The sequence below is a fragment of the Mus caroli genome, unplaced genomic scaffold, assembly GCF_978045245.1.
Source record: "Mus caroli unplaced genomic scaffold, Mus_caroli_1 scaffold_6, whole genome shotgun sequence".
In the NCBI taxonomy this organism is placed as follows: Eukaryota; Metazoa; Chordata; class Mammalia; order Rodentia; family Muridae; genus Mus; species Mus caroli.
The window spans coordinates 10771030-10783523 of NW_028227261.1; the positions used below are offsets into that span (position 1 = coordinate 10771030).

The window sequence follows — 12494 nt, forward strand, 5'->3', positions numbered from 1 at the left end:
TTATGAGTCTTCTCTCACTGTACATACATTGTGCTATGACTTGTTTTGTTTGTGCCTGTTGGAATAGTCTTGCATCTCTGGCATGAAATCAAGTAGAGTTCACTTTCTGCATCCACCAGAAAGATTCTTTTTTCCATGGACATTGATGCACCTTGACTGTTACTTTTTCCTTTGTACATATTTTATGGTCATTTGTTTTGCATCCAAATAAAGCCAGCTTTTTGTGATGACTGTACAATATACCCCCTTTTCTGTTTTCTGCAATAGTTTAGTCTCTTTGCAAGATTATTGTGGGATTTTCTAAATCAACTTGTGAATTCTGTGATACATCTATTTAGTTTTCATGCAGTGTTTGAAGAAACACTTAGGACCTGGGTGTCAACATTTCCTATTACGTGGCCTAGTGTCACTACCTAGAAAGTTTGTTTCTAAGAAATCCTCATTTTCCTCATCAATTCTCATTAATTGGCATCTACTAGCCCTTAGTCTTTGACTCTAGTCCAGAAATATAAGTTTTCACTAATAACCCTGAGTATCAGTACTTTATAGCAGGTATCCATGTGCTCTGTGTTTGTGCCTGACGACTCCTGAAATTAGAAATCATCCTCAGATTATACTCATATTCTTTATCAGTCAAAATGTATCATGTCGGTAGAAACATTGGCAAGAGCCCTGGTATTACTTTGCTTTATTTTTTTAATGCGGTTTAGCATGATCTCTAATGGCATTTCATTTATTTCATTATTTAGTCCTTGATGTGAAATTTAAGAAGAATTTGAATGTTTGCTCCTCACCAGGAATCTGGGAGAACAACTAAAAGAATGAGTGCCTCTCTGGTAAACCCTCCACAGGTCAGTATCCTGTGTTCATATCTTTTCAAAATCCCTTTTATATTAAGAACATTCAAAAGTCTTATTATCTGTATGTTGAATATTATCTAAGGGGATTATTTTCTATGCTCTTCCTTTTCTTGAGTGATAATGAAAATTTAAGTATTTGGTTTCTAACATATATAATAGCTTTATATTTTCACTGGTTTTTATACTGTGAAGACATATAATTATGATCAAACTGCATGTCTCAAAGAGCATCTATTGGAAATGATGCTCAAAAAATATATTGATGACTATTTCCTATGTTGGATAAAGTTGTATTAGTCTGGAAGTAAAGTCTCTTGTCCCACATAAATTGCAATACAGGAATGGTCAGGTTTTCAGACACAAGCTTATGAATGCAGATATGTAAATATGTAGAAACTCACATCACTAAGCAATATATGGAAGAGTAGAATTTGTAGTCGCATAAAATTATATGAGGCCCACCGTCTTGAATTTTTCTTTTCTTTTCCTTTTTTTTTTTCAAGACAGGGTTTTTCTGTATTGCCCTGGCTGTCCTGGAACTCACCAGGCTGGCCTCATACTCAGAGATCTGCCTTGCCTCTGCCTCCCGAGTGCTGGGGTTAAAGGCCTGCGCCACCAAGTCCAGCTGTCTTGAATCTTAATAGTAAATGTATTAGCTCCCTAGAAACACAGATGATGGAAGAAAATTGTCTTTCTTTTTTCATTGATGTAATTTGAGCTGATGCAGATTTCAGTATTCTGACAATTCTTTTTAACATTTTAAGTCACACAGTAATCATTTTAGTGTTGACATCAAAAATTGGACTCAAGAGAGATACTGTCCCTGTGACATGTTTATTTTCCTTTTGTTTTTGTACCAGTCATTAGAAGTAGTGTAGGTCCTGGGGTCTTCACCTTTGTATTTCATCACATGAAATACATTTGAAACATTTTTCTAGAGAGGATAGCCTTGGTGCTGTGCATAAACCATCAATTTTCAAGTGTAAGTGAATATCCTTTCTATTTTTTGTTTCCTTTTCTTTAGAAGGAAGACAGGTTGATATACCCTATGTTATTCCTCTTCAGCCAAGCAATGCATTACATAGGGAAAGCTGAAGGGTTGTGGCAATGTTTCTATTTTTTATTGCAATACTATTTTCTTTAGGTATATACATGTTCATCTGGATGTTTTTATGTGTATAGAATTGCACATTATGCCCCTAAAACATTGAGTTCAGCACCAAACCTTGAAGATTGAAGTCAGGCATAATAGTGAGCTGCAATATATTTTGAGAGAGTTAAATTAGGTTTCTATACAGAAACAGCAAGAAACCTTTACATCTTGGTATTTTTTTCATGCCCTAGGTTTATAATTTGAGGCTCATTTGTACAATAGACAGTATATAACCTGTGTACTTTAGTTCTTGATAAGCAAAGCAAGAAATGTAAATCATACTTCTCTATGCAATCTCAAATTCTGATACACAAATGGTCAAATTCTGATGAAAAGAAAGTTAAAATTAGGGGATTGAAATTTTCAGTTAAGATGATACCATGAGGAATAAATTATTAAATATTCATGAAGAGTTAGAATAATTCTTCATCAATTTGAAAACACAATTTGAGCAAAGAAAATGATTGTAGTTCATTGGAATGCATTGCCACCTATGACATTTGCTTACACACCCATAACTAATCATTCTTCAGTTAAAGGCCATATGGCAGTTATGAAATTGTTATGTTGTGTATTGCTCATGCCAACTTACATAAAGTATGAAGTGATTTTAATGCTCACAAATACTGGTTTTTCTACTTCATGGTTTTGAATATATTTTCCTAAAATAACTTCCCAAAGCATTTGGTTCTCTGTGTCATACAGAATGTTCAGTGCTCTGTTGTTGCAGTTTTATGTTGTTTAACACAAAACCTCTGACATTCAGTCCATCCATTAATTCTGCATTTCATATTCTGATTCTACCTGTTTGCTCTAGAAAGGATGTAGCTTTGTAGTTAGGCATCAGATTGTCAAATAGATATGATATACTACAGTCATGGAAGACACAGCTGCACAAGGACTCAGCTAGTCTCCATATCTGATAAAGGTAGATATTGTAAAATTTGAAAACATATTTTTTGTCATCATAATTGATGATCTATGATTCTTTTTTATATCAGCCCATCTTTCATAAATGTACATGATGGCATCTAGACATCAAATGTACCACTTATATTCTGTAAATGTTTACCGATTTTGACATTGTTATATATATCATGCATTCTCAGAGAAAGATAAATCTAAAAAAGTCTATGAGTATTATAGAATTTATCTGTTATTAAAGTTAAAGTTTGTTTTTCTTCAATATATGTTGGTTACATTTGCCGGAATGTATGCATATGTGCAATGTAGTACTCAGTAGAGATCACTGGATTTTTAAAGGACTGGTTTTAACCATCTACTGTTTAGTGCCATGTGAGTGCTGGGAAACAAATTTCTTTTTTTTTAAGATTTATTTATTTATTTGTTATATGTAAGTACACTGTAGCTGTCTTCAGACACTCCAGAAGAGGGAGTCAGATCTCGTTATGGATGGTTGTGATCCACCATGTGGTTGCTGGGATTTGAACTCTGAACCTTTGGAAGAGCAGTAGGGTGCTCTTACCCACTGAGCCATCTCACCATCCCGGGAAACAGATTTCATAATAGAGGACTTGAAAAGATATGATACAATCCAAACTGCCCACAAAACTTTTGAACAAGGTTATGGTAGCAAACCTTTCATTTGCTGCCACTAAGGTCTCAGTAACCAAAGAAAATTGAAGAATATGAGAGGCTTTTTTAATGCAAGCAGTACGCTAAATCATTTTATAGGTTGCCTGTGGTAACGCAGCAATTCATATTTTCAGACACAACTCCATAAACTTTTAGAATACATTTGTCATTCAGTATCTTCTTGCCTCATTTATATCATCACAAGGCGTATCTTAATTAATTCCTTTTTAACATAAGAAAGCATTTTTGTCCAGTAGCACCTAAGAAGTTTTCTAAGAAGTTTTCCGTTACAGGATCTGTTAACCTTCAACGACGTGGCTTTGAACTTTTCACTGGAGGAATGGGAATGTCTCAATTTTGCTCAGAGGACATTGTACATGGAAGTAATGTTGGAGAATTACAACAATCTGTTATTTGTGGGTAAGAATGCACTTCTTGTTGAATTCCTGATTCTTTCTTTGAATTTTCCTACTTTGTGTTTATATAAACTCTCTGAAATATCTAGAGACCCCCAAATGAGGGAAATTAGAGTAAAAATCATACTTTTCATTGTGTTTCATTTACATTTCTCTGATTACTTTGGGAAAGTAACCAGTGCTCTATTCTCTGAGGTCTCTCCTCCCCACTTATCTAGCTCTAGTCAAGACTTTCACTTTCAAGAAAAATTAAGCAATCAGAATAAGGAATTCTGTTTTTATACATATAATATTTGGAGTATTTTATTCTTACCACTGCTTTAAACTATTCTCTTACGATTTTAAAAAATGCATAAGATTTTAAGTGCATATATTGTTTGTGTGGAGATTATTATTATTATTATTATTTGTTTGACATTTGGTCTCTGTGTTTTGTTCTGGGACAACCTGATCTTTATCTTAACATTTTGGATGTTGAAACAAAACTATATAGTGGTTTCTAATGACAATTTCATTTGCATCATAAATTTATACCTGACCAAAACTATAAAGTATCATTCTGAAACCTATTATAACTTTAAAATTAGATCTATATTGTTCAGAGATCTACTTTCTGACATTTCATTACAGATGGATCACTTACATATCCTAGTTTCTGCAAAGTACAATTTTTTTCTTAAATTTGTTATTTTAATTATTACATTACAAATGATATACCCCTTGCAGTTCCCCTTCCACAAACCACTTATTCTATCCACCCTACTCCATGCTTGTATGAGGGTGCTTCACCCATCCACAACTGCTTCACTGCCCTAGGATTCTTCTATGCTGAGGCATCTAGCCTTTAGAGGTCCAAAGGCCTCCATTCCAATTGATGACAGATAAGGCGATGCTGTATTATGTAAGCTGTTGGAGCCATTGGCCACTCCATGTGTAGTCTTTGGCAGGTTGTTTAGTTCTTGAGTGCTTTGGGGTATCTGGTTGGTTGATATTGTTGTTCTTTCTATGAGGTTCTAAACTCCTTCAGCTCCTTCAGTCCTTCACATAACTTTACTTTGGGGTCACTCTGCTCCATCTGATGGTTGGCTGCAAGCATCTGCATTTATTTTGGTCAGGTTCTGGCAGAGCTTCTCAGGAGTCAGCTATATCACGTTTCAGTCAAGAAGCATTTTACGGCATCAGCCATAATATCAGTGTTTGATGTCTATAGATGGGATTGATCCCCAGGTGGGGCAGTCTCTGGATGGCCTTTCCTTCAGTCTCTGCTCCACTCTTTACCCCTGCATTTCCTTTACATAGGAGCAATTCTGTGTTAACCTTTTTTATATGAGTTGCTGTTACAATTTTAAAGTAATACTTAGAAGACTATTATCACTTCTTGACATTTGATATAGATCAAATTTGAGGTATGTCTGAGGATCCATGCAATGATTTAAAAAAAAAAAGGAAAAACCTCTCTTGAGAGTATGAATACATTAGAACACTGATTATTGAATCATACTCCTCATATAAGTAATCCCTATTATCCCTAATTCCCACTTTTTTCAGAAAATCAACGCATATGTGGAAAAAATGAGTCGATTTTGGATCAAGACATACAGCACATTGTCAATGAGCATGGGCATATCCAAAAGAAGTCTTCTAAATGTAATGAGCTTAGAAATGTGATTCATGAATCCTCCGAAAGTACACCTTATAACACTAACCAAAGAGATGCCACTCTCCAATCCTCAAACCTAAAAAGACATATAACTGGGACCACTAAAGAAGTTTGCACATATAAAGACTGTGTAAACGGTTTAAAGGTGTCTTCTATCATTAGTCTCAATCAAGGAACCCACATAGAGAAGAAAGAACACAACAGAAATAAAAATCTTGATGAGGTTTTAGTTTCTAAACATAAACCCATTGTGAGACAAAACAATAGTGAAATGAACAGTTACACTTGTGGTGAATTTGACAAATGCTTTACTCAGAGTGACAATCTTCAAAGTCAGCAGAGAATTTATCCAGGAAAGAAATCTTACAAATATAGTGAAAGTGACAAATGCTTTACACAAAAATTCTACCTTGGTATCCATCAGAAAATTCATTCAGGAGAGAAATCTTACAAATGTAGTGAATGCGACAAATGCTTTACTGACAAAGGCAGTCTGAGAATTCATCGGAGAATTCATACAGGAAAGAAACCGTACAAATGCAGTGAGTGTGACAAATGCTTTACTCACAAAGGCTATCTGAGAGTTCATCATAGAATTCATGCAGGAGAGAAACCTTTCAAATGTAGTGAATGTGACAAATGCTTTACTCACAAAGGTTCTCTGAGAGTTCATCATAGAATTCATGCAGGAGAGAAACCTTACAAATGTAGTGAATGTAACAAATGTTTTACTGAGAAAATCGGTCTGAGAATTCATCAGAGAATTCATACAGGAGAGAAACCTTACAAATGCAGTGAATGTGGCAAATGCTTTACCCAACAATGCCATCTTAGTATTCATCAGAAAATTCATTCAGGAGAGAAAGCTTACAAATGCAATGAATGCGACAAATCCTTTACTGACAAACACACTCTGAGAACGCATCAGAGAATACATACAGGAGAGAAACCTTACAAATGTAGTGAATGTGACAAATGCTTTACTGACAAATGCACTCTGAGAAGGCATCAGAGAATTCACACAGGAGAGAAACCTTATAAATGCAGTGAATGTGACAAATGCTTTACCCGAAAATCACATCTTAGTATTCATCATAGAAATCATGCAGGAGAGAAAGCTTACAAATGCAATGAATGCGACAAATCCTTTACTGACAAACACACTCTGAGAACGCATCAGAGAATACATACAGGAGAGAAACCTTACAAATGTAGTGAATGTGACAAATGCTTTACTGACAAATGCACTCTGAGAAGGCATCAGAGAATTCACACAGGAGAGAAACCTTATAAATGCAGTGAATGTGACAAATGCTTTACCCGAAAATCACATCTTAGTATTCATCAGAGAATTCATACAGGAGAGAAACCTTACAAATGCAGTGAATGTGGCAAATGCTTTACCCGACAATCCAATCTTAGTATTCATCAGAGAATTCATACAGGAGAGAAACCTTACAAATGCAGTGAATGTGGCAAATGCTTTACCCAACAATGCCATCTTAGTATTCATCAGAAAATTCATTCAGGAGAGAAAGCTTACAAATGCAATGAATGCGACAAATCCTTTACTGACAAACACACTCTGAGAACGCATCAGAGAATACATACAGGAGAGAAACCTTACAAATGTAGTGAATGTGACAAATGCTTTACTGACAAATGCACTCTGAGAAGGCATCAGAGAATTCACACAGGAGAGAAACCTTATAAATGCAGTGAATGTGACAAATGCTTTACCCGAAAATCACATCTTAGTATTCATCATAGAAATCATGCAGGAGAGAAATCTTACAAATGCAATGAATGCGACAAATCCTTTACTGACAAACACACTCTGAGAACGCATTAGAGAATACATACAGGAGAGAAACCTTACAAATGTAGTGAATGTGACAAATGCTTTACTGACAAATGCAATCTGAGAAGGCATCAGAGAATTCACACAGGAGAGAAACCTTATAAATGCAGTGAATGTGACAAATGCTTTACCCGAAAATCACATCTTAGTATTCATCAGAGAATTCATACAGGAGAGAAACCTTACAAATGCAGTGAATGTGGCAAATGCTTTACCCGACAATCCAATCTTAGTATTCATCAGAAAATTCATTCAGGAGAGAAAGCTTACAAATGCAATGAATGCGACAAATCCTTTACTGACAAACACACTCTGAGAACGCATCAGAGAATTCATACAGGAGAGAAATCTTACAAATGTAGTGAATGTGACAAATGCTTTACTGACAATTGCACTCTGAGAAGGCATCAGAGAATTCATACAGGAGAGAAACCTTATAAATGCAGTGAATGTGACAAATGCTTTTCCCGACAATCCAATCTTAGTATTCATCAGAAAATTCATACAGGAGAGAAACCTTACAAATGTAGTGAATGTGACAAATACTTTACTGAGAATGTCAATCTGAGGAGGCATCAGAGAACTCATACAGGGGAGAATTCTTACAAATGTATTGAATGTGACAAATGTTTTGCCCAGAAATCCTATCTTGTTTTTAATCACAGAAATCATACATTAAAGAAACCTTACAGATGCAGTCAATGTGACAAATGATTTTCCCACAAACTTAGTCTGAGAAGGCATCAGAGAATTCATACAGTAGAGAAAACTTACAAAAATGCAGTGAATGTGATAAATGCTTTACTAATAAAGGCAGACTGAGAATTAATCAGATAATTCATAAATTAAAAAAAAACCTTCAAAGTATTTTGTACGTGATAAATGCAGTACCCACAACATCAGTCTGACAAATCAACAGATATTTCAAACAGTAGAACAACATTATAAATGAAATGAATGAGATAATCCTTTAACAAGAAATATCATCTTAAAATTCATTGGAGAATTTTTCCAAAAGGGGAAATTTTCAAATACATTGCCGGTTTGAATCCTTATTTTAGCCTATCTCTTAGAATGTAACAGAAAATGTATACAGGCAAGAATCTTAACAAATATAATATATGCTGAAATATCTTTGACTTCATTTCAGTGCAGAGAATATTTATAAAAAAATTTTTATGGGAAAAGTAGTTCTCCTGGCCATATTCTTTTCAACAGTTAGTGCTCTACACTAAAGAATTATTATGAATCTGAAAACTTTTGAAAACCTTCATGCAATGTTCAAATCTTAGATAATATCAACTATTATGCTGGCAGTAACTCTGAATATATGATAATGAAGAAACATTTTCATTAAACTTTTACTAGTTCACTCTCAAATATTATATGATGAAGGCAGGTGTGAAAGCCAGAAGAATATGATGTTGTGCAACAATTCATGGAGTTAGAAATGATCCATTCCAAAAGGAAACTAAATAAAGAGTGTACTATCGCCTTCAAAATGTCTAATAAAACTGGCAGCATTTTGTATATTTAATTCAAATGAAGAAATTGACACAAATTATACTTGATAGTATATTTGACAAACTGAGCCACCAAGACTGCATGTTCTTAATCCTACAATATGCCTACAGATGTGAAGTGTGCTTTGAGTATCCAGTATTCATTATTCATATCACATCAATGTGACAAATGATTTATTGGTTTCACGTTTCAGGATAGTAACTGACTATGAGTCCCTTATGCTCTGTCAACATCTCCTTCCTCATTGCCCTGTATATAAAGCTGAATATTTTAACAAGGTTGACTTGGATGTTTTCAGTTTGCACTTACGATAATTAGATGAATAAATGTTGCATCATCGCTGGAACTATTTCTCATAAAGTATTTGCTGAAGTCATGAATATTTTCTGTAAACCTGTAACGTAAACTTAATACTTGTGATTTTCAGCTGGTCAATAACAACCTTGACCCACATATGAATAATATGAATTGTATATAAGTGTTTAGCATTAGAAAATTTAACAACAGTGTATTAGAGATGATGATTTGTGTTAACTTAAAACGGAAGATTCTATGCAATATTCCAGGCTTACTGCGCGATCAGTACTAGGTTTATTAAAACAAACAAACAATCAAAGACAACAACAAAAAACAAAACCAAACAACAAAACAGGAAACAAAAAACATGTAAAGGCATTTAGAACCTCAACAGTAAGTCTGCACTCTCTCTCTACTCTCTCTCTCTCTCTCTACTCTCTCTCTCTCTCTTGACTCAAGGGAATATGAGATAAAATACTACCAAAAATAAATGAAAATATAGCTTCATAGTTTTCAGGGATATTCATCCTAACTGTGCTATGTCCCTGCACAACTCCAAAGCTCTCTCCAGGGACACGTATAACAAGTCATTATGGTGTCCTGTCCTATTGTTCCTCATACTCCACTCTGAACCTTCATACTCCACTCTACCTCAAGGACTGACTAAGATTTCCATTCTTGTCCTAAATCATTTAGGAGATGCTCACATTTTACACACCTTAGCATGTACATTTTGGAGAAAAATACAACAACTCACTATTAAGGTATGAATCTCCTTTTTATTTCATATGTGAGTCCATCCATACAAATAGCATGAATCTGTAAATCTTAAAAGAAGTACCCTTTGTATGGTAGATGAGGTATAATCTCATGCACAGTTTAAAAATCCAAACATCCAGGAAATACATTTGGAAATACTGAAAACGATGTAAAATATTTATGCCAAGCAAAAGCATTTTATTAGAATATTTATAGTAAATTCAGGAAGACTCAGAAAATTAGGATCTAAGAAAATGTCATATGTTAAAATGAACAAATCTATTATCACTACACAATTTCCTTGATATAAAAAAAAATAAGGACAAATTTCAACTTGTGAGAAACTTCGTGATAACATTGTTATTCTCAGTAGTGGAAATTGTTGAACAAATCTATATCACTACACATTTTTCCTTGATTTAAAAAAAATAAGGAAAATTCTCAACTTTTGAGAAACTTAGTGATAACAATATGTTATTCTTAGTATTGGAAATTGTTGACCTCTTCCTTAGTAGGATCAAACTACTAATAGACACTTTAGAGGCCCTTGTTTTCAAATGATCATTGGTATTTTCTATCAAGTGCTGCATCAGGGATGCTGATGCTCACACACCAGGCAATTTAAATTTAGGCTTCTGAAGTAGCCCTTAACAGTCAGGAAATTACAACCACCTGAACAATCTCTGGATATTCCCGTTTCTTATGTTGCATGATTCTAGGCCCCACTGCCTGATGCCTTAGAGATCATTATCCCATATCTTCAGATATTTCCAGTGTTAGTGTAAAGTTCCAAATTGTGCACAGCAAATACACAACTTACCTTTTGCCCCTCATACAATATGATTGTCTTCATTCTATAAGCATTTATACACCTGCTTCTTGTCTATGGTACAACAAGAATATGGTGAGGGTGTACAACATAGGTTCAGGTAGACTCACTGTTGGAATTGTGTGGAAGACATGTGCAGATTGAAAAAGATGAAAGTCATTGGCTTAGGGAAATTAATAATATCATGTTTGAAGACCAAGAAAACAGGCTCACCAAATTTGGAAACATTCACTATTTGTGGATGAGCATTGTAAGATACACAATTAGAGCCACACTACAGAAGACTAATGGACATTCCCAGAAGATCTTCCAGTGGCTACAATTTTAGTAACCCAGCAGGACTAGGGCAGTACCTTGCATGGAAAGAAAATATCTCTTTAGCAGCAGGACAACTGGTGGGAGAACATGGGGATGGGAAACATTAGGAGTAGGTGGGAAGAATCATTTCTTGATTGAAACTGCTTTTTTAACAGGAGGATTCCTCAGAGAAACTGAGGGCCTGAAGGAAATGGAGTGGGATCAGAATCCCCTCCTTGTCAGGAGTCTGCAAGCTGCAAGGTGTGGAACTAGGAGTAGAGCACACTGCCATGGGTCTCACAACAATGTAAAAATTCCTTTCATCTGCACTGTTGCCAGTTTAGGCCTTAGGAATTTTTTTCAGTCGCTAGAGCAGTGGCAGGAACTGCAACCAAGATGTCATGGAAACTCCCAGGTCAAAGGAATTGCTAGGCTAGTGGGCAGAAAGGCATTGTACCACGATTGAGTCCACTTTCTCTGCTGCTCATAAGAACTCTGACCCTCAAATTCTACTGGGCATTTCATAACTGTGTTGGTAAATTGCTGACTATGTATGCTTGACTTGTCCTGATATTTTTCATTTATCCTATTGTGTGGATATTTCCAGAGTAATTTCTAAGAGGATGAACTTGTCTTTTTTTTTTCATTTTTTTTATCATGGTTATATTTCCCTGGTGGTTGGAACAAAGCTGGTATTATTCACATCCATCCATGGTTTCTAACTCTTCTATTGTATCACTTTCCTAGTCGAGATTATTGGAGATTATGGAGATTATGCATTCCCATGATGTCTTTAAATATTATTCTCTTAAAGACTATTTGAATTTTGATTGAATCTCAAGTGATATTTTAGCAATTTCTTTTCAGTTTTACCTGTCTTTAAGTTGTGGTTGTATAAATATGGCTTAAACAACAAAACACTTCTGGACTTCAGCTCAATGGTTGCCTCTACGTATCTGCAACAGTGTCAATAAGCTCCTGATAGAGTGTCAGAGGACAGTCATGTCAGGCTCTTTCTGAGCACAACATGGCTTCAGTAATAGTGTCAAGGTTTTTTTTTTTTTTTTTTTTTTTTTTTTTCTGCCCATAGCATGGATTGATCAAGGCAGTGGATGGCATTTTCTTCAGTCTCTGCTCCACTTTTGTCACTACATACAATTAGATATGAACAATTCTGGGTCCAAATTTTGAAGATGGACGGGTGCCCCCATGCCTCAAATGGGGGCCATGCTCTCTACTGGA

At 35.1% G+C, this 12494-nt stretch overlaps 2 protein-coding genes and 1 long non-coding RNA gene across 3 annotated transcripts in view; 1 reads left to right on the forward strand and 2 right to left on the reverse strand.

Moving 5' to 3' along the window:
* The window catches only part of LOC147004104 (uncharacterized), a 522844-nt gene that overhangs the window by 297302 nt on the left and 213048 nt on the right, over nucleotides 1-12494 (reverse strand). The gene's annotated exons all lie outside the window — the stretch shown is intronic.
* LOC147004113 (uncharacterized) overlaps nucleotides 1-12494 on the reverse strand; it is a 31593-nt gene that overhangs the window by 14731 nt on the left and 4368 nt on the right. The window lies entirely within an intron of this gene.
* Nucleotides 780-7862, forward strand: LOC147004115 (uncharacterized). The gene is given in 6 exon segments (XM_085838642.1): nucleotides 780-851; nucleotides 3903-4029; nucleotides 5574-6243; nucleotides 6580-7208; nucleotides 7293-7807; nucleotides 7809-7862. Coding segments are annotated over 6 exon segments (2067 nt in total).